The sequence below is a fragment of the Bos indicus x Bos taurus genome, chromosome 24, assembly GCF_003369695.1.
Source record: "Bos indicus x Bos taurus breed Angus x Brahman F1 hybrid chromosome 24, Bos_hybrid_MaternalHap_v2.0, whole genome shotgun sequence".
In the NCBI taxonomy this organism is placed as follows: domain Eukaryota; kingdom Metazoa; phylum Chordata; class Mammalia; order Artiodactyla; family Bovidae; genus Bos; species Bos indicus x Bos taurus.
This window is the reverse complement of record NC_040099.1, coordinates 48915861-48939121: the sequence shown is the minus strand read 5'-3', so window position 1 is coordinate 48939121 and position 23261 is coordinate 48915861. Positions and strand designations below refer to the sequence as shown.

The window sequence follows — 23261 nt, the reverse complement described above, 5'->3', positions numbered from 1 at the left end:
GACAGATTTAATTTTCTTGGGCTCCAAAATCACTCCAGAGAGACAGTGTCCGCAGTCATGAAGTTAAAAGACGCTTGCTCTTCGGAAGGAAAGCTATGACAAACCTAGACAGTGTATCAGTTTGCTGACAGAGATCCTTGTAGTCAAAGCTGTGGTTTTTCTGGTAGTCATGTACAGATGTGGGAGTTGGAGCATAAATAAGTCTGAGTGCAGAATTGATGCTTTCAAATTGTGATGCTGGAGAAAACTTGAGAGTCCTTTGGACTGCAAGGAGATCAAACCAGTCTATCCTAAAGGAGATGAACCCTGGATATTCGTTGGAAGAACTGTTACTGAAGCTGAAGTTACGATACTTTGGCCACCTGATGCGAAGAGACGACTCTTTGGAAAAGACACTGATGCCAGAAAGATTGAGGGCAGGAGGAGAAGGGGGCAGTTGAGAGAGAGATAGTTGGATAGTATCAACACTCAGTGGACATAAATATGAGCAAACTCTGGGAGACGGTGGAGGACAGAGGAGCATGCCACAGTTCATGAGGCCACAAAAAGTCAGACACAATTTAGTGACTGAACAACATTAACCTGGATTATGGAGGTCCTAAAATATGTTAACCCTTACCCCATTATTGCTTATTTGATTGTTTGTAATATTTTGTAATTAATTCATAATTAACAGCTTCTAAATAAATTATAGCTCACCTTTTTTAGTTCTGTTGTTGGTGTAGTCTTAAACTGAAATTGTACTAGTTCTTACTGTCAGAGTTGTCTGTATCTTCGAGATTCACCCCATGTCAAATTGCTGTCTAGATGTATTGTACAACTCATGTGTCTGTGCATCATCTCTTACTTCTGTAAGTGACCTATGAGAGGATCTACCTCACTACTTTTACAGCTTTGAGTATTATATTTATTTCAGGATTTGCTATTTTGTATTAAAAATGGTATTTCATTATTGTTTTTAATTTTTATTTCTTTCATAATTAGTGTGATTGAACATTTTTCACAGTTCTGTGAACCTTCACTTCCTGTTCTTTTTAAAAAGATTTTTCTGCTAAGCCTTCTATTGCTATATTAATGTTTCCCAGTTCGATTTGATTCCACAGATATTTGTTGTATAGCTCATCAGGTTCACAGTTGCTGTGCACAAGAGGAAGCTGAAGAACTACCATCCCTGTCCTTGTTTTACTTAAATTTGCTGTTGTTCAGTCACCCAGTCGTGTCCGACTCTTTGCCACCCCATGAACAGCAGCATGCGAGGCCTCCCTGTCCCTCACCATCTCCCGAAGTTTGCCCAAGTTCATGTTTATTGCATTGGTGATGTCATCCAGCCATCTCATTCTCTGACGCCCTCTTCTCCTTCTGCCCTCAATCTTTCCCAGCACTGGGGACTTTCCCAGTGAGTCAGCTATTTGCATATCATTTACTTAAATTTAGGAAGATTTTAAATAATTATTGCATGAGTATAAATATGTACAGTTATTTCCATCATGACTGAGCACAGGTGCATACCTTCCTCCAGGGTGTGCACCTCATAGTGAAATTGCTGCATAACATGGACCATTTCCTTTGTTATGTATGTGCTCTGCTAAGTTGCTTCAGTCATATCCAACTTTATGCGAACCTATGGACTGTAGCCCACCCAGGCTCCTCTGTCCTTGGAATTCTGCAGGCAAGAATACTGGAGTGGATTGCCATTCCCCTCTGGAGGGGATCTTCCCAACTCAGAGATCAAACCACATCTGTTAACATCTAAGCTGCATTAGCAGATGATTTCTTTACCACTAGTGCTACCTGGGATGCTGCCATTTTACTCTCTGACCGGTGGTGTGTAGAATTCCTGTTGCTTCACATCCTCGTGGACCTTAGTTTTGTCATTTTTGTAACAGCACCTCACTGTGGTTTTCATTTGGGTTTCCTCGTGTGATGCCTAGGCAAGTCTTTTGCCAGTTTTTCTGCTGAATTATTTATCTTTATGTAGATTCTTTGTTCTAGTTATGTTCTAGTTATGTTCTCGTTATGTTGTTAGACCTGTCTTCATTATGTTTTGCAAATATCCAGTCACTAACACAAATACAAACTTTCTGACATAACTTTAAAACTCCTCTCAGAATAGTCAGACATCAGTTCTCAGTCCTACTCCTTTCTTGGAGAACTGCTTCCAGCCCCAGCCAGCTTGGACTCTGGTTCTCCTGCCCAACTGCAGAACCTTCTCAGAATTTCCCTCAGCTGTCCCCTTGGTTGATCTTGGCTCCTGTGAAGTCCTCTTTCTTGGTTTACTGCTTCAGATTGGTAGAGCTTACACTACTGTAGCTTTCTGGGAAAAGGATATATGTGAGATAGGTTTTTTAATTTTTTTAGTTTCTAATGTCTGAAAATGTTTTTCTTCTTTTTTAATATATGACTGTTGTCTTGGGAAGCTTTGGGGATCTCTCTATTACTGTGTCCTGAAACTTCATGATTTGCTGTGCCTTGGTCAGTTGTATTTGGTGCTTAGAGGGTCCTTTTAGTCTAGAAACTCATGCTCAGAGCTTTCATTTAATTATTTCTTCCTGGTTGTTTCTCTGTCTCCTGCTGTTTCCTCTCTGAAACTTTTATAAGAAAGATGGCCATTTCTTTTCAAGCCCCTTCATGTTGGTATCACTAAGTGTTACTTCTTAGACCCAGTTTCCTCATAGTAAGTGTCCTCCAAGCTCCTGCCTGGGGTCTGTGCATCCATCTGTGAGGGTTTTAAAAGCTGAGGTAGAAAGAGACTGCATAATATTGAGGATGGGGAAAAGAGGGTGAGAGTGACCTCTAAGGTGTAAACTTCCTGGCTTCTTCCAGGATAACAGCAATACATAGATGGATGCATGGACTCTGATCACATTTAAGATATTTAAGAACAGTTCTATCCATTCTCATAAGCCAAGTAGATTAATTTTTGCTCATCCCAGTAGAGTCTTGTGTACTTGTTAGGTACTTAATTGAAACCAGCTTTGAACTATAACCAAGCTCCCATTCCAGACTCTTAACACATAAGTTCTATGAGTTGCTAAATACTCTGGAATCCACACAATTACACTGAGTTTAGTTAAATACCACTATGTATACTCTTGCAGATCTGTTCATTGATTTGCTCCCTATCACTGCCGTGTAATGATTGCTGGTAAACAGAAATAAAAACTAAAACTCTTCACTGTCAGTTTAGTTAGTGTTTTCATGGACTTTCCTTAAGCTGCCTCAGCTATATACCTGACAGTTGCAGCTACAGCAGGTTATTTTGCCATTCACATGCTTGTCATTTTCCTGAACTACTATCAGTATTATTTAGATTTCATTAACAAAATTGGGGCAGCTGAGAACCATTGTCATCTTTGCAGTTAGAATAAAGCTGAAACATCATTTCAAATGAGCATGGTTATATCTTAAAGTTAAACTTGACATATAAGATTTGTAATTAAATTCTCACCATTATGAACAGGTATGTAGATATATTGATACTTAGGATGTGTGATAGCATCCTCAGGCCACTTCTCAAATATTTCTTCTCTGGCCCCATGTCCTGCTTGTTAAGTCTGGGTTTAACCAGAAGAGCATCTCCTTTTAAAATTGACAAGTATTGTTAATAGGATCATGAAACAAACGGTTGTCCGAGAGACATCCATCACAGCTTATTCCTACCTTTTTCTGTTGGCTAGATTCTTTTTAACAACTCGGTAGTCTAGTTTATGGTCCAAGAATGCATGTTAGAGTCTGTGCTTCGATGAGAAAACCCAGGCACCAAGAGATCTTTACCTCCATGGAAAAAGTAGAGTCTACTTTTTCCCAGGGAGAGTCTCCAGGAAGTGCAGTCCCTTCTCTAATCCCAATTCTCAAAAAAACTATCCAGAAAGAGTTTCTGAATAGGAAAGGCAGAGCCCTTCTTACTCCTCTTAATAGTGTATTGCTCATAGCAGTCTTAACAATCACAGTGTTAAGAGGAAATCAATTTTCTCTATGAAGACAAACTTTACAGGCTAGCTTATAGCTAAAAAGCACTTCTGGAGATTTCCTGGCAGTTCAGAGGTTAGAACTTCACACTTCCGTTGCAGGAGGCACAGGTTTGATCTATAGTCGGAGAACTAAGATGCTCCAAGCCACATGGTGCAGCCAAAATAAAGTAAAAAGCCAGTTCTAGCCAGCCTATTGATGCATTTGTCCAAATTCATTTATAGTTCTTGCTAGTACCATTTTGGGGAGTAAAATACTGAGATTACGATTCATTGTGCATACGAGTAAAGGTTCAACAAAACCCTTTTCTCTATTACGTGGAAAATTGGCCTGGGTTAATCTGTTTTTAGCTCTGTTCCTTGGAAATCTGGTGAAGGTAGAATGTCAGCTGTGTTAATTCAGTAATACTCCTGTGACAAAATGCTGCTGCTGCTGCTAAGTCACTTCAGTCGTGTCCGACTCTGTGCGACCCCATAGACGGCAGCCCACCAGGCTCCCCCATCCCTGGGATTCTCCAGGCAAGAACACTGGAGTGGATTGCCATTTCCTTCTCCAATGCATGAAAGTGAAAAGTGAAAGGGAAGTCGCTCAGTCGTATCTGACTCTTAGCGACCCCATGGACTGCAGCCTACCAGGCTCCTCCATCCCTGGGATTTTCCAGGCAAGAGTACTGGAGTGGGGTGCCATTGCCTTCTCCGTGACAAAATGAGAATATAATAAAATGACATTTGGTTGGTAAGTTGAGTCTGGGCTAGAAGGACTATAGCTTTGGGCGTCCCTGAGTGAAAAAAAAAAAAAAAAAACTCACAGCCAGGCGTGTCCTTTTCAGGGACCTAGAAGCTGAGAGTGTCACAAAGGGTATTGGTTTCTGTTTGGTATCTGGCTTCCCTGCTTGGGTGGCTGTTGGATCTGCCCGCTGTAGTCTCTTTCTCTCACATCAGCACTAGCATTTGAGGGTCAGAGAGTAGCCCTGAGACTACTGTGAGCATTCCCAGTGAAAACAAAAGCCTGTGACTATGCTGTTCACATTCTCTTTTTCTTGATCTTGTATCCTTTTAATCTTATGTGAACTGTAGCCTATTATACTTTTTTTTTTTTAATTTTAAAAACATTTTATTATAAAAGATTTCAAGTGTATACAAAGTAAACAGAATGGCTGTTGCACTCTTGGGTCTCTTGATGTCTAACTGGGTCTACGAATTCCACTTAGGAGAGGGCAATGCAGTACTAAAGTAATATCTTCTTAGAGTACTTATAAATGTATCTCTTTCACGTTCCAGGGTGGAGAATATCCTGCTTTTTCCAAGATTTATCCAGATCTTTGAATTATAGAACTGTCCAATATATCCTTTTTTAACTTCCATATTTCTAACCTGTGTCACCCTAATTGTTTTCAGTCTGCCCTATGGCAAACTCCTCCCCTTTCTATCATAACTTTTGCCTTTCTCTGGACCTCTCTGACTTCAGTTTCTTTCTTCTTTCCTTCTTGTCTTTTTTCTCCTTTTATCCTTTGCTTCCTTCCATCCTCCCTCCCTCTCCCCGCTTTCCACTCTTGTTTTCTTCCTCTGGATAGTCACTTGAATTGTGTACAACATATGTCAGATAAACTGTATCTGTGGTGTATTGGAAGGAAATGTTTTCCCTTTAATTACCAATACCTCTTTTCATAATAACCCATTTTTTTCTCTTTCTTTCTGCTAAAAGACTAACTCAAAATTTATTTTTTCCTATGTTCGTAACTGTAATCAGTGATGGATGATCATGTTTCAACACATTGTTTGGATTATTTAGTGTTAAATGTTTAAACCACATCAAAAACCATTTGTTCCTTTTCTATTAATCATTAGCACTGCTAGCTTTATAGCATGCTTGCTGAGCATTTACATGTATTATGTCTCTTAATTTTCATTAAAAAACAAACTTGTGAGGTATATTTCATTTTAATTTTCAATTGCAGATAAAGAAGCCAGCTTAGAAAGATTTTAAGTTGCTCATGATCACACATTCAGAAAGTGATAAAGCCAGAACTCAAACCAAGGCAGTTTGATTAAAAAAAAAACCCTTGTTTGTAATCATCTTGCCTGATTACTATCACCATTCACTAAATGTTCCTCCAGTTTCTCATTGATTTGCCTATTCACTACCTGAAAAGGTCTGAAAACAAACCTGGAAATTTACTTTCTCCTTCTAACTTCCAGTGATGTCAAATCAGTCTTTACTCCATAAGTAAAGTAACCAGCTATTGACACTTTAAAAATAACCCTGAAGGACCATGTTTTTCTTGAAAGGACATACAAGAACCATGCAAAGGACTTAAACTACATCCATCTGAAACTTAGTCTCCTTTGGAAGAAGCAAAAAGCAGAGTCAAGGTGAAGAAATAGAAGGGCCCTCACTGTTTTTCTCACAGTATATAAGCCAGTAGAAATAAAAGCGAGTGTTAAACTAGATTTATATCCTGCCCTTGTCACTAGAATAGACTGCTTATTGACACTGCAACTGTATTCAGTGAAAAATGCAACCTCAGGGTAAACATTTGGCTATGTGCTGTTGTGCACTTCTTAAAACTAGATAAATTATGCCTAAACATTTTTTGAGTCTCTGTTAAGTGCTGGGAATAAGACTTAAGTACCTTTACATATTTTACCCTTTTATTCCTCTTAAATCAGTAAACTAGTTACTATTATCTCACTTTACAGATAAGGAAACCAACAGGCTGCGAGAAGGCTTCCTAGGTGATTTTTAACACAGATCTCCATGTAAGAATTATCCTCTTAGGGAATTCCCTGGCCAGTGGTTGGGACTCAGCACTTTCACTGCCAGGCCTCAGGTTCAGTCCCGAGTTGGGGAATTAAGATTCTGCAAGCCACACAGCACAGCCAATAAATAAATAAATAATAGAGTCATCCTCTTAAATAATGATCACATGTTTGCTTTATCACTGAGGGTTATTTGCATATGCCTATCTCACTTGACCTGTAAATTATCCCCATGAGGGAGGCAGAGCAAGGCTTCGAGGTGAAATTGTTGGTTCAAGGTCACTTAGCTAGTAAATCACTCAGCCTTTAATCCAGGTCTTCTCATTATAAACTCCATATTTTCAGTGTTCACTTGGATAAACGTAAATAAGATTCTAAATGAGCAGATTTTCCAACAACTTTTTGTTGAATACTGTCATCCAAAATAGTGTTGGACACGCTGGAAATTCATTCAAAATCATTTTAAACTCTTTTTACATATTTTGAAAAGAATGCCATGATAAAGATATAAATAACATTCCCACTTTTTGCCTCTTTCAGCACTTTACCTTCTCCTACCCTCGCCTAAATGCTCCTGAAATCTTGGCTTAAGCAAACCTTTGCTGTTTCTTCTTTCATGGAGTTAACCTTGAAAAGTATTGGTAGAGGAGACTATGAATCTACTGTTATTTTTAGCTGACAGGGAGTTGAGAGTTGATATTTTTTATTAAGACATTAAGCAATAGTGAATGTCTGAGACAGGAGTGACTAACTTTGGAGTACTTTCAACTTCTGCAGAAGGAGCTATACATGTGCGTTTCAGGTAGCCAAATTATCATTAGCCACTAGCACATAGCCTCTGCATCTAACTCATAAGATGATACGATCTGGCTGAATTGAAGCAACAGGACAAAATAGAAATACCACACCAAACAGGAGAGGGCATGAAAGAAATGTCATGGCTGACTATTAGTAGAGGACAGAGACAGTGAACAACAATAGTTTTGTGGTATGGTAAAGGCAAGAACTGTTTTTGTCTCTGGACAGTGTAAAATTTATACTATGTTTTCTATATTTCCAGACCTGGAAATATAGAAAACCTAGTTGCCTTAGCACATTCAGTTGCCTATATAACAGTTCCACAAATGTTAAACAAGGTTAAATGAGAATTCATGATTTTCTTCCCCCAAAAAAGTCAAACACAAAATGAATCAACTTTTTTTCTGCAGTCTTCCTTAGCTCTGTAAATGACATCAATATCTACGAGTTGCTATGTCAAAAAAAAAAAAAAGGAGGAATAATGAGTACTATTTGGAATAGGGTTGTGAAATTACAGATCTAAAGAGTGAAAGTCAGAGAGGACCTCTCTGAGAAGCTACATTTGAGCTCAGACTTGAAAGAAGTAGAGAGCAAGTTGTACAGATACTTGGTATCAGTTAGGGGAAAGGTTGGGGGCATGTCTGTGTTTCCCTCTAGAACAAAAGGGAGACCTGCATACTGACCATTATAAGAGTTTGTGTTCCCCAAGCTCAGAGTTCTTTTCCTATAATACAACCCACTGCATTTGCAGGGGTCATCTTTTCATCTTGAAATCACCTTGTGCAGCCCCACTAACACCAATGGACAGATCATTCAGACAGAAAATCAGTAAGGAAACATTGGCCTTAGATGGCATTTCAGACCAAGTGGACTTAATAGATTATATAGAGAATATTTTCTTCCAAAAGCAGCAGAATATTCTTTTCTAGAGCATATTGTACAGTCTCCAGGATACATAGCATGCTAGCTCACAAAACAACTCTAAGTAAATTTAAGAAAACTGAAACCATGTCAAGCATCTTCTCCAACCAGAGTACTATGAGACTGCAAATCAACCAGAAGGAAAAAATTCCAATAAACATGTGAAGACTAAACAATATGCTGCTAAACAACCAAAGAGTCACTGAAGAAATCAAAGAGGAAATTTTTTTAAATCCTGGAAACAAATGAAAATGGAAATGATCCTATGACCTATGCAAATTTTATGGGATACAGCAAAAACAATTCTAAGAGGGTAGTTTCTAACAATACAAGACTATTTCAGGAAACAGGAAAATTCTCAAATAAGTAACTGAAATAGAGACAGAAAAAAAAATAGTAAAGATTAGTGGAACTGAGAGTTGATTCATTGAAAAGATAAACAAAATTGGTGAACCTTTACCCAGATTTAGCCAGAAAAAAAGAGGGCCCATATCAGTAAAATAAGAATCAAAAAAGAAGTTTCAACTGATACCACAGAAATAAAGGATCATAAGAGATTGCTGTAAACAAACTGTATGCTAGTAAAAGGTACAACTTAGAAATAGACGAATTCCTAGAAACACACACTCTCCCAAAACTGAACCATGAAGAAATAGAAAATATGACCAGACCAGTTACAAGTAATGAAATTGAATCAGTGATTTTAAAACCCTCAACAAGCAAAAATCCAAACCAAATGATTTCATGGGTGAAATCTACTAAACATTTAGAGAAGAATTAATATCTATTTTTCTCAAACTATTTCAAAAATTACAGAGTAAGCACTCCTGCACTCACTCTGTGAGGCAGCATCATCCTGGTACCAAAACCAAACAAAAACATCACAAAAAAAATTACAGGCCAACATCACTGATGAACATAGATGCAAAAATCCTCAACAAAATATTACCAGGCTGAACATAACAAAACATTAAAAGGGTCATGTACCACGGTCACATAGGATTTATCCCAGGGATGCAAGGATAGTTCAAAAATCTGCAAATCAGTATGATACGCAACTTTAAAAACAAATTGAAGAATAAAAATCACATGATTATCTCAATAGATGCCGAAAACTCTTGACAAATTCACCATCTGCTTTTGATTAAAAACTCTCCACACAGTAGGTTTGGAAGGAACATACCTCACATAGTAAAGGCAGTATATGACAGGTCCATACCTGATATTTATAGATCAAGAAACTCAGATATGGAGATGTTAAATAACTTGCCTTAGTTTATAAGGAAAGCTGAGATTTAAGTCCAAGCTATCTGACACCTGATAGGTGCTCCCAACCACTCCACAGTTCTACATCTGGAAGAAGTTGGGTGTCACATTGTTAGTAAGTATCACAGGCAGGACCCAAACTAGGCCTCTGACTTTTTGAGAAATTTGTAGTGTACACTACCATGATGTCTAAGTCCATTTCCTTGTACATGTTTGATCTGTGTCTAGTCCCCCAGTTACATTGCATCTTTGTCTTTTTTACACACTGCATCTTTTTTAAAGACACAAAATATCATCTGTTTCCTTATAAATTCTCTGAATATCTCTTCCACTGAATAAGTTGTCAAGGGTATCATCAGTGTATTGATTAAAACACAAAAACTTGAGGTACAACCAAAAATCAAAAAAACGTTTTCTCTGAATTTACTTATTTTACACATACAAAATGCCCATTTAAAAATAAAGACAATTATGATTTATAAAAATCAGTTTCAGTACCTGCTGTGACTATGTGAACAAAATTTTATCCCAGAATTCCCCTAAAGAGCTTAAAATCTGACTTGGAAAAAACAACAGCCATAGGCACATGTTGAAAAGCAACCTGTCATGGACAAAATAAGCAACTTGCAAAGGAGCTGGTGCCAGCAAACTGCCTGGGATAAAGAGACGATTTATTTGGAATCAACAGCAGTGTAGCCAGGCATTGGCTGCCTTTGTTTTCACTCACTGCACCGTCCCTCAAGGCACAAGCTTGTTAAGGTTCTGGCTCTAGCTGGATCTCTGCTTTCCAGAATAAATCCATTTCAGTGGCTTTTATGTCATATCATGCACCTTCCCCACCAGAATGGTTAGGAGAAAACTGATTGTGCATTTGAACAATTAATATTTAGGAGAATAATCCTGAAAGAAAATTTAGAAAAAAAATTGGAAATAATTCTTAATAACTTAAAGTATCTTACCTATAAAATAGAAAGCATGTAAATGGAAATACTCAACTTTGTAAACAACATAAATGTTTATATTTTGCAGGTATCTCTTGTCTATAGTGTATAGTATAGCTCTTAAATAAAAAGTGACCCATGGTCATCTTGATTTATTAACATTGTTTGTAAGTGATTTCCTAAAAAATGATGATATTCTTTTAGTTTTTAATGACAACTGTTAGGAGACAGTGTTATTTCCAGAATGTTACTATCTTAGCCTCTTGCTACATAGTTCATTCAGGCTGTTTTGTGACATGAAACCAAAAAAAGAAAAAAAAAATTATAGCTTGCTATTGATTTTCCCTGGTGATCAGCAATAAGAGTATTGTGGATAAATTAAATTGATAAATAATCCCCAAAACATCATTTTAGCCATTAGTTTCAAATTCCTTTCTTCCTAAGACTTGTTTTTACAGTTACTGTTAAGCCTCAATATTAACAGATTTTAAGCTTTGGCTTTTTCTTCCTGCCTTCTGATGAGTGCTTCTCTCTAAATGAAATATAAATGCAAGGTGGGTTAGCACAAGAAAGCTCAGAATTGAGGAACCTACTTAATTCACAGAATGGATAATCAACCCTGAATATTAAGGGGATTGGCTCTGATTCAGCCATCAAAGCCTTTATAGAGAGGACTGATTAGGAGAGCGGGTGAGTTAAAAGCCAGGTCACTCTAAGAAGTGGAACAATGATCATTTGACTACCATGTGAGAAAGGTATCTACTGAAAATATATCTCATGTATCTACTTGTTTAAAAAAATAACACTTTGCATTCCAGGTGATCACCTTCTTTAGCTCAAGGTTGCTACAAGCTGGAGCTGAGCTGTCAGTGGAACGAGTCCTGGAAATCATCAAGCAAGGGGTTGTCGCGCTGCCCAAGGACAGGCTGAAGGTAGGACTGGGAGAAGAAACATACTGTTGTCTCTATTGATGTAAATGTTATTGTCTGAGTAGGCTCTATTCAGAATCATACTACTTACCCAGCACTTGTGCTGGGAAAAGCTCTAAATATTGCCTACTCTCCTGTACACTGACATGCAGAGCTGTGATGAAAGATTCTGATAGTTTTCCAAAAGAAGTCCCAAAAGGACTGTCTTCAGCACTGCATACATATCCTATGAGTAACCGCTGCATAATACTATGAGTAATTCAAATACTATGAATAAAGGAGCACCTTATTTTTTAACCCACTGAAATAAATTCAGTCTTGTGTGTATCATCAAGGGTTGATCGATAGGTGGTGTGGTGGTGATATAATGATGATCTGTTAGCTGCAGTGGTAGCTAGTACTTACACAGTGTTTACTCAGTGCTTTTGGGGGCTCTAAGTGTCTTATATATTAACTAATCAATCCTCACAACAGCCCTTTGAGGGTAAGTAGTGTTAATCATCCTAATTTTCAGATGAGGAATCTGGTACAAAGATAGGTTAAGTAATTTACCCCAAGTCATACAGTTAGGGAATTAATGAACTAGGAGATCCATTCCCCGGTCTTCAGCTCCCAAGTCCATACTCGTAATCACCACATTATTCACCGTGTACCTGGGTGTAGCTACAAAAAGAGGAGTATTTTATGGAAGAGGTAGGGGAAATACAGTGTTTAGAGGAAACATTTAAATCTGTGCACTAAATGTGAACCTGAGGCAATCTCATGATACAAAACTCATATTTCAAGACTAATTTTCCCACAAGAAAAGATGTAAAGGGGATATTTAGGGAGAAATGCGTGAATGTACGGCATTGTCGCCTATTTTTACCTTAATACTTCTTTTAATTTTTTCTTTCATTACCTCCTTTTTTTTTTAGAGTGCTCATTCCTAAATGAACAACACACAGGGTATCATAGTGAATGTTTGGCCTTCTTCATAGTGTTTGGTCACAACTGACTTCTTTCCAAAGTTACTGTTTGGGGGTTGTGCTTTGCAGCAGTATCACTGGAACTGCTGCTTAATGAACATTGTAGGATATGAAAGTATTTTCAGTTACAACAACAGAGTTTGTCAAGCAGCAGCACATTAGTCATGATCACTTGCGGAAGTCCCACTGTCCGCAGACAGCCTTGCGGCTCTCACAGTGCTGAGCAGAGGGCGGGGTGGGGGGGTTTGCTCCTCAACTAAAATGGACCAGCATGTGGCAGCGACATAAAACCTGATCACAGTTCACCAGACCCTCCAGCTCTGACTTGACTCTCTTTCCAGACAAGTCCGTAAGTGTAGAAAATTCATGTTATTTCCTCTCTTACCTAAAGTAAGATATCTGAGGTCTCTCAGGTTTTTCCTTACCTTTTTGAATTTATTTGAACTATGCCATTTTACAGGGCATGATGATTAGAGTGGCAACTCACAGGAAGTGATGGATCCTGGTGTTTAGGAAAGTCAAGAAAGAAGTGTTGCAATCAAAAGACTGTAAGGAAAGGATAATGCAGAGGAGTGAAGGGAAGGGGGATTTGAATGAGATCAAAGAACCAGTGAAGTAGAAGTCATGGAAATTGTGATTAGAGAGCAGTATAGTTAGACTGCAGATGTTCACAAGGAGCAGATCTCCATGACAACATGGCCTGGGTTCAGCCGTGAGCAGGGGACTGAAATGATATGGATGTAAACGGAAGTCAGTGTAATGGAGCCAGTTAATGGATTTGAAGTCAACCATGGGCCATACATGTGGGCATCATAGTCAACCCAGGATGATAAGTCGTGGGGGGAAAGAAAGACTGAGCCAAACACTACAGTAAATAGAGTGGCCTAGGAATCAGCATGCGGCAGGTAAAAGGAAGAGAAGAAGCTGATATTGGCCTCACATGAACAGAGCTTTGTATTTAAGAGTAGAGGAACAACAGCCAAGGAACAGCAGTGAAAACAAAGAAGACACCAGCTGCACCTCCAGGCCCTGAAGACTAGGGAGTGTGAAGAACCATCAGCTTCTACTTTCAAAGGCTCCAGGGATTTGGGAGTCCTGAGGGGCGAACCAGGTTCTTGTTAAAGAGGTGAGAAGGAGAGACGGAAGATCCAGTGCAGGGACTGAGAATTTCGCAGGACATAATAACCATGAAGTCAGGGTTTGAAAAGGCAGTGTGGGGCACGGGAGGTTGGATCACGGGAGAGAAAGTCCAGAGCAGGATGGGAATGAGAGTTCAGGAGAAGGGGGCGATGATAAGTGATGATGAGTGTGACATTAGGTTAAAGCTTGCCACAGCTTCCACCAACCCTGAGCAAGCCTTTATCAAGCATCTGCTCTGTGACAGCTGTCGCTCTTAAGTGCCTGGGCACAGAGTGAGCAAAGATCCCTGCCCTTTCAGGGCTTGTAGTTTAGCAGGTGGAAAGAGACAACAAATAATCAGCATGATGTAATAAATAACAAAATGATCTAGAGTGGTAGATGCTCTGAAAAATAAAGAAATGATCAAGCAGACTTAAGAGGGTTTGGGAGTGCCAGTGAGGATGTGGTGGGAGAAAGTTGTAGAATTAACAGAGAATGGTATAGCCAACCTTTAACCAAAAAAAAAGGTGGTGAGCAAATTAGATGTGCTGCTTCAAAGTAGAATCCTAAGCAGTTCCTGAAAAGGCCCAAAGCCAGGAGGATGCCAAGCATGTTGAAGAAATAATGAGAACAAAGCAGCTAGAACTGTGTGGACAAGGGGAGAGGAGCAGAAGGTAAACAGAGATGATAAGGGGTGGGGCAGGGCAGTGGAATGGGGAGCCAGGGCAAGATTGTAAGAAGAGGAGAGGCATGGTGGGGTTTTGATTCTGGTCGGATCACTCTGGTTGATGTGTTGAGAGTAGATTGTAATGTGACTGTGAGAGCAGAAGGATCAGTTAAATTATTACTTGACTTGGACTGTGGTGGAAAGGTGGAAGTGCTAACAGTTTGTCCAAGGAATTGTCATCTGCAGTGATTTTGGAGCCCCAAAAAATAAAGTCTGACACTGTTTCCACTGTTTACCCATCTATTTGCCATGAAGTGATGGGACCAGATGCCATGATCTTAGTATTCTGAATGTTGAGCTTTAAGCCAACTTTTTCACTCTCTTCTTTCACTTTCATCAAGGGGCTTTTTAGTTCCTCTTCACTTTCTGCCATAAGGGTGGTGTCATCTGCATATCTGAGGTTATTGGTATTTCTCCCGGCAGTCTTGATTCCAGCTTGTGCTTCTTCCAGCCCAGCGTTTCTCAAGATGTACTCTGCATATAAATTAAATAAGCAGGGTGACAATAGACAGCCTTGGCATACTCCTTTTCCTATTTGGAACCGGTCTGTTGTTCCATGTCCAGTTCTAACTGTTGCTTCCTGACCTGCATATAGGTTTCTCAAGAGGCAGGTCAGGTGGTCTGGTATTCCCATCTCTTTAAGAATTTTCCACAGTTTATTGTGATCCACACAGTCAAAGGCTTTGGCATAGTCAATAAAGCAGAAATAAATGTTTTTCTGTAACTCTCTTGCTTTTTCGATGATCCAGTGGATGTTGGCAATCTGATCTCTGGTTCCTCTGCCTTTTCTAAAACCAGCTTGAACATCTGGAAGTTCACGGTTCATGTATTGCTGAAGCCTGGCTTGGAGAATTTTGAGCATTACTTTACTAGATGTGTGAGATGAGTGCAATTGTGCAGTAGTTTGAGCATTCTTTGGCATTGCCTTTCTTTGCAATTGGAATGAAAACTGACCTTTTCCAGTCCTGTGGCCACTGCTGAGTTTTCCAAATTTGCTGACCTTTTAGGAAATAGTTACAGTCTGCGTCAGACTTTCCAGGTAGTGCTAGTGGTAAAGAACCCGCCTGCCAGTGCAGGAGACACAAGAGACATGGGTTCAATCCCTGAGTCGGGAAGATCCCCTGGAATAGGAAATGGCAACCCGCTCCAATATTCTTGCCTGGAAAATTCCATGGACAGAGGAACCTGACAGGCTTCAGTGCATGGGGTCATGAGTCAAACACAACTGAGCATTATCTGTATTATTTACAAAAGCTCCAGGGAATGGTGGCTGAACATCAGTTCTGATAGACTGGTAGCAGAACTGGCCTGCAAGTATTGGAAGAATTATTTATGAAAGTGAACTTGGACTTGGACTAGGCGGTGTCAAGGACAATTTTCAGACATTGGCTAGCTTCACCTTTCATAGATGCCTGGCTCCACTTCGCTAAATGTGTGACTCATCAGTGTACGTAGGTCAATGTACGTGTATATAGCTAGTAGTATCTAGAGGCTGTCTGTACTAGAAAATTCAGAGAAAATTTTGGAGGCAACACCTTAAGACAATTTGGAAAACTTTCAGAGAATCACCAATACTGTGGAAGAACAGAGGGCATACTTACAGGAATTCACAGGATCCAAGCAGAAGAGACTTACTGTCTTCAAGGACTGGAAGAATTGTTTACTAAAGCAGAGTTGGCCTTACTATGTTGATCTCAGGAACAGGAACAAGGGGGTAGACGCTTTATACAGAAAAGTTGTATTTCAGTCCCATTTAAGGAAGAGTTTTCTGCGAAATGGAACTACAGTTGACCCTTGAACAATGCAGGGATTAAGGGCACAGACCCTTCACACAGTCAAAAACCCAGATGGAATTTAGCTGCCTTCTGTATTCCCATGTAGCTCAGTTGGTAAAGTATCTGCCTGCAATGCGGGAGACCTGGGTTCAGTTCCTGGGTCGGGAAGTTCCCCTGGAGAAGGGAATGGCAACCCACTCCAGTATTCTTGCCTGGAGAATCCCATGGACAGAGGAGCCTGGCGAGCTATGGTTCATGGAAACGCAAGAGTTGGACATGACTTAGTGTTATCTTTCTTTTCTTTCTTTCTTTTCTGTGTTCATAGTTCTTCTGAACTCATGGGTTCAACCCACCGTGGAGGGTGCAGTACTGCGGTATTTACTGTTAGGAAAAAAAAAAACCTATGCATTAAGTGGATCCATGCAGTTTAAATCCTTATTGTTCAAGAGTCAACTAGAGAAAAAAAAAAGAAGAGTCAACTAGACTTAGAGACGGAATAGGCAACTTCTGGGCAGTGATGCAGTCACTCTCACAGGAGATGGTAGCATCGGAGAATGATGGCCACTTGACAGGGAGGCAGACAGGTTCCATGCTGGGTGAGGCTCTTATCTGTTGGCATGAGCTGGCCAGCACAGAGAAGGGAGGAGTCTCAGGCTGTGTGCAGGTCCAGCAGAGAGAGTGCTGAGATCCATTCCCAGAGCCTGCCATTGGCAGCAGGAACAGACAGTAAGGTGTACATGTGCAATTATTTGCTGTTCCAACTGCAAGGACTCAAATATTGGTTGGCAAATCCAACTACGTGACTCTTAAGAACCTTCCATCCCTAAGAGTATTATTTTGTCTGTGTATACCAACATTTGACTCATTGGAAAAGACTCTGATGCTGGGAGGGATTGGGGGCAAGAGGAGAAGGGGACGACAGAGGATGAGATGGCTGGATGGCATCACTGACTCAATGGATGTGAGTCTCAGTGAACTCCGGGAGCTGGTGATGGACAGGGAGGCCTGGCGTGCTGCGATTTATGGGGTCGCAAAGAGTCGGACACGACTGAGCGACTGATCTGATACCAACATTATCATTCTCCTCAAAGCAGGAAATTGCATACATTTTTGATAACAGTTTTACTCTCAGATGATGCAAGAAACAGTAAGGCTATATTATTAATCTGGGGCTTTTTTTTTTTTTAATGACAAAGAGCTCACATTTCAGTTCATCATAGCAAAGGAAGAAGTAGTCCCATTTGTATGCCAGAAGTACAGAAATTGCTAAAAGTTGAATATGGCTCATAACAAAACATATAGTACAAGAGGGATGGAAAACAAAATAAAAAAATATTAACTGTACAATCACCGATTGTCCTGTGCAAACGAACATGAGAACTGCGTTTGGACTGAAGTATGTTTTCAACTCTGCCTCGCAGTCACTGCCTTCTCCAGTCTCCTCCGCATCACAGAAAAGCGCCAGGATGCATTTCCCAGAATCCTCCCTTCTTGTAGTTCTGAGTTGAAGTCGCCAAGGAGAGGCACACTTGCATAAACGGAAAGCAGAAGAGTTATTGTTGTTCAGTCGTTCAGTTGTGTCCAACTCTCTGCGCCCCCACAGACTGCATCACGCCAGGCCTCCCTGTCCCTCACCATCTCCCAAAGTTCGCCCAAGTTGATGTCCATTGAATCAGTGACACCATCCAACCATCTCATCCTCTGCTGCCCTCTTCTCCATTTGCTTTCAGTTTCCCTCCGCATCATCTCTTCATCAGGCAGATGAGAAGGAGCCATTATTCTCCAGAGGCAGCTCCTGCTTGGCTTCATGCTGTGTAGGCAGTAAGGGTCGTTGATGGCTCCCACAATACTGAGGTTTGCTGCAGCTGCTTGCTGTGAGCTCTTGAGAACCACCCACCCCAGTGCTGTGGACAGTCTTCTGTCACAGTTTCTCTGATTTTGCCTTTCTAACAGTTGCATAAATTTGTTTTCCCTACAAAATCCTTTATACTTAAGTTATAGAGAGTAGCTTCTGTTCTCCCTACCAAACCTGTCAGAGAAATAAAACCCCTGATTGCAAACAGAAAGCCATTTAATATAGGAAATTTAGCAGTCATTGAAAGGACCAGGGAAGCCAACTTCAGCGAAAGCCAGTGCTGGCTTTCAGGAAATCAGAAGTGGTAAGAGTGTCGTCACCAACAGTCTGGCCTGCCTGCAGCATCTTTATGGGGGTCTGCAGGGAGATTGCTGGAAACCACTGGCAAAACGCTTGCTGAAGCTCACAGCCTGCCCACCGCTGTTACCAGAGCACCAGTGGCCTCTGTGTCTCTTCTGCCTTCTGAAATACAAGTTCATCTCATCGCCACAGTCTAACCCAAAGCCCTTCTGGGGAGATGCTGGGGGCGTAGTTTCCAGGCTTTCACCATGAAAGGGGAAGTAAGGTGCTTGAGTCACCAACAGTGTGGCATACCACCGAAAGAAACAAGAAGCAAAATGAGAAGCTTCTTGATGAGCGCGGAGTTTTTAAAGGATGTGTACAGAAGATGGAAAGAATGTTATGTATAGAGAACAAATGTAATGGAGTGGCATGAGCTTAAATAAATGTTGTCAGAAGGCTCGAATTGGAAGGGGACTTTGACCCTCTGAGAGAAGAAAGCAACAGAATAAGTCGTGGGCCTTCAGCATAGGAACAGTGGAGAAAATGACATAATTGATTGATGCATTCTCCCATTTTCAAATGCTCGTTTATCTCCTTCATTTGAGAATAATCTCAAACTGGAAAAGAATATATCTTTTAAGCAAAATCAAACTCCAAGGTAAGTATAAGAATGGTACAAGAGCTGCCAGCCTTCTTTCATCTTAAGCCTCAGATACACGGTTTCTCACAATGCTGGCAGATACAGCCTGTGTGCAAAATTTGAGAACTCAGTCTCCACATTAATACTAATAGTGCTATAAGACACTCTTGTAAGCACTTTATAGCACCATGAGTTAGTGCTGTTGTCCTGATTCTAGGCAAGGCAGCTAAGCCCCAGAGAAGTTACTGTCGGCAAAACTGAGGTTCAAGCCGAGGCGTCTTTTTCCGGAGTCTGTCTCATTCACCCTGCCCTATACCTACCTTATTCCTTGCTGGTGCGACCACACTGTGGTGGTTCGGTTCCATCTGAGCAACTCATCAGTAAAATAAACTGTGTTCACAAGCAGGTGACGTTACAGTAAAGACCCTGTTAAGTCACATGAGGTTAGGAGCAGAGAATATGTGACTTGGAAAAAAAAAGGAAAATATAAGAACTGTTCAACTACTTTAAGGATTATACTCTAAAAGAGGAATTAAGCCTTTTATTTTATACCACAGGGCAATGAATGGGTAGTGACTGAATACAGACAGGTATTAGTTCCACCTAAGGAAATGTTTTCTGATGGGTCAGGTTCTTTAGTAGTCCATATGGAGCTTCATGAAGTAGTGAAGTGTTGTATTCACAATAAAGTCTGGATGATAAATGTGAAAATTGAGCCAGATGACAAAGGGGCTCAAATCTATAAGACAGGGGAAAGATGGAAAGAGTTCTTGTTGATAAAAAAGTTGTACAGGATGATCCCAAAGATTTCAGGCAGTTCTTTTTTTTTTAATACTTATTTATTTGGCTGAACCAAGTATTAGTTGTGGCATGCAAGATCTTTAGTGGCAGCATGTGGAATCTAGTTCCCTAACCAAGAATCAAACCCAGGCCCCTGTATTGGGAGCGCAGAGTCTTAGCCGCGGGACCACCAGGGAAGTCCTTCTTGTAATTCTCGTGCTGTATTCTGTGCTTAGTCACTCAGTTGTGTCTGACTCTGCAACCCCATGGACCGTAGCCTGCCAGGGTCCTCTGTCCATGGGGATTCTCCAGGCAAGAATACCGGAGTGGGTTGCTGTGCCCTCCTCCAGGGGATCTTCCCAACCCAGCGATTGAACCTAGGTCTCAGACTCTGCAGATTCTTTACCTTCTGAACCAACAATTCTTATGAGTAAGAATTCTTATAATTCTTATGAGTCTAGAATTCTGTCTTCTAAAATTCCATGAAGAATTTTTGTAGGGCAGCACCCTAATAACATCCTTCAGCTGTTCAGAGGTGAGGCTCTGTTGAGCCTGATAAGGTCTGGGATCCTTAGGCTGGACTTCTAGACCATCCACCATCTAGCCCAGCCTGCCCTTCCACGCCTTTGTCTCCCTATTACCATACCCCAGCCCCACCCGGTGCTCCAGCCAAGCAGAACTAGCTCTGTGCCTTCTTCCTTCCCGCATGTTTGGATTCGCTCATACAACTTTCTTTTCCCAATATACCATTCTCCATCCCCTCCACCTTTGCTTTTTGTTTATTCAAATTCTAAGCATTCACCAAAGCCCTTGATAAATCTAACAACTTTATGAAGCCTTTCATTTCTCAACCTATCTGTGCCTCCTCCTCTAAATACCCACTGTATTTTATATGTACATTTTTGGGAACTCCTCTCCTGTTCTACCTTTATGCAGTTATTTAAATGTTTTCTCTCTCCCACTCACCTATAACTTCCTTGAGAATACGGGTCATGTCTTAGTCACCTGCATCCTCTTGATACCTACCTAGTTCAGTGTCTGGTACATAGTAGTTACTTAGTAAATGTAGTAACTAGATAAATGAAAAGCTCATTTTATATATTCTAAAGAGGAAATGGGGATTTGTTATAGAATTCAAGAGTTCTGGAGTGAAATATCCTATCTCCAGACCTGCTTTTCTAATTTTTAATTTACCACCCTCTTTACAATTTTAATTAACTTAATTGTCTCTCCCTATATGTGTCAGGCACTGTTCTAAACTCTGGACATAACAGTGGGCAAAATAGACAAAAATCCCTGCCTCATAAAGCTTTATTTGTGTGTGTGTGAAGGAGATAGTAAGATAAATAATTTACAAGTGTGCAATATAGTGACTCACCATTTTTAAAGTTTATTCCATTTATAATTATTATGAAATATTGGCTCTATTCCCTGTGTTGTACAATAAATCCTTATAGCTTACTTTGTAGTATTTGCTATCTTCGGTTCAGTTCAGTCGCTCAGTCATATCAGACTCTTTGCAACCCCATGGACTGCAGCACGCCAGGCCTCCTTCTCCATCACCAACTCCCACAGTTTACTCAAACTCATGTCCATTGAGTCAGTGATGCCATCCAGCCATCTCATCCTCTGTCGTCCCCTTCTCCTCTCGCCTTCAATCTCCCAGCATCAGGGTCTTTTCCAATGAGTCAGCTCTTCTCATTAGGTGGCCAAAGTATTGGAGTTTCCACTTCAACATCAGACCTTTCAATGAAGACCCAGGACTGATCTCCTTTAGGATGGACCGGTTAGATCTCCTTGCAGTCCAAGGGACTCTCGAGTCTTCCCCAACACCACAGTTCAAAAGCATCAATTCTTCAGCGCTCAGCTTTCTTTATGATCCAACTCTCATATCCATACGTGACCACTGGAAAAACCATAGCCTTGATTAGACGGACCTTTGTTGGCAAAGTAATGTCTCTGCTTTTTAATATGCTGTCTAGGTTGGTCATAACTTTCCTTCCAAGGAGTAAGCGTCTTTTAATTTTATGGCTGCAGTCACCATCTGCAGTGATTTTGGAGCCCCAAAAAATAAAGTTTCCAGTGTTTGCTATCTTAGGTAATGGTAAATAAGAAAAATGGGGGCTCCTCTGGTGGTTTAGTAGTAAAGAATCCACTGCCAATATAGGAGACATGGGTTCAGTCCCTAGGTTGGGATTATCTCCTGAAGAAGGAAATGGCAACCCATTCTAGTATTCTTGCCTGGGAAATCCCATAGACAGAGGAGCCTGGTGGGCGGGCTACAGTTCATGAGGTCACAGAAAGAGTCAGACATGACTTAGCAACTAAACAACAACAAATAAGAAAATTAGAGGAATGTAGACAATATTGGGGAGGGAGCAGTCTTATTAATAGATAGTAAAGAGCAGTCTTAGTAATAGGTAGTAATAGATAGGGTATTGAGAAGAGAAGATATTTGATCGTCCTTTACATTTTATTTTAAAATAATTTTAGACTTACAGATAAGTTGCAAAAGTAATAGAGACAGTTCATGTAAACCCTTCATCTAGGATCCTCTGATGTTAACAACACATATAACTATAGTACAATTATCAAAACCAGAAAATTAACATAAGTACAATACTGTTAACTAAATTACAGACCTCATTTGAATTATGCCAGTTGTTTTTTTCTCCCAGTGTTCTTATTTTGTTTCAGAATTTTTTCAAGACCCACATTGTATTTAGTTCTTAAATCTCCTTAATCTCCTCTAACCTGAGACTGTTCCTCAGTCTTTCCTTATCGTTCATGACCTTGATGCTATGGATGTTGGCTGGTCAGTTATTTTATAGGATGTCACTCAACTTGGGTTTTTCTTATGTTTCCTCATGATTATATTGAAGTTATATAAGCATTTGGCCAAAATACCATGAAAGTACCATTTTGTCCCTCTCAGTTCATTATCTCAGGAGATACCTGGTGTCAGCCTATCTCACTACTCTTGATGTTACGCTTGATCAGTCAGTCACTGTGATGTCTACCAGATTGCTCCAGTGAAAAGTGACTATTTCTGCCTTCGTTTTCAATTACTGTCTTAGGAGTGAGACTTTGCTAACATCCTGTTTCTCCAGACACTTTTGCCTTGATTTTATCATTCATCAGTGGAGCGTCCCTACACAGTTATTACTGTGGTGTTTACCTAACGATAATTTTGTATTTTATCCTATAGATTATAATCCAATACTGTCATTTATTTTGATGCTCAAATTGTTCCAGCTCTGGCCAGCGGGAGCTCCTCCAGATTAACTCCTGTATCCTCCCCAGCCCTGGAATCAACCACTTCTTCAGTGACCCTGATTCCCCCCCCCTCCCCTTTTTTTTAATGGTATTTAGGAAACAAGACCTGGGCGCTAGCCGCCATCTTCTAAGAACTTTCTGTACTCTTCCACTCGCCTGTCCTTTCCCACCTCCTTTCTCTTCAGATAGTTAGCACTTCCTCACTCTGCTATGATCCCCAGGTACTCTTTTGTATCTGTCCCTCCCCTATGATAAA

General features: G+C 40.3%; 1 protein-coding gene across 3 annotated transcripts in view; it reads left to right on the top strand.

The window, feature by feature from the left end:
• The window catches only part of DYM (dymeclin), a 394524-nt gene that overhangs the window by 313684 nt on the left and 57579 nt on the right, over positions 1 to 23261 (top strand). For all 3 annotated transcript variants that reach the window (XM_027526260.1, XM_027526261.1, XM_027526262.1), the window contains one exon: positions 11473 to 11586. In XM_027526260.1, the coding sequence (XP_027382061.1) occupies positions 11473 to 11586 (114 nt within the window). The remainder of the gene's footprint in view (positions 1 to 11472; positions 11587 to 23261) is intronic.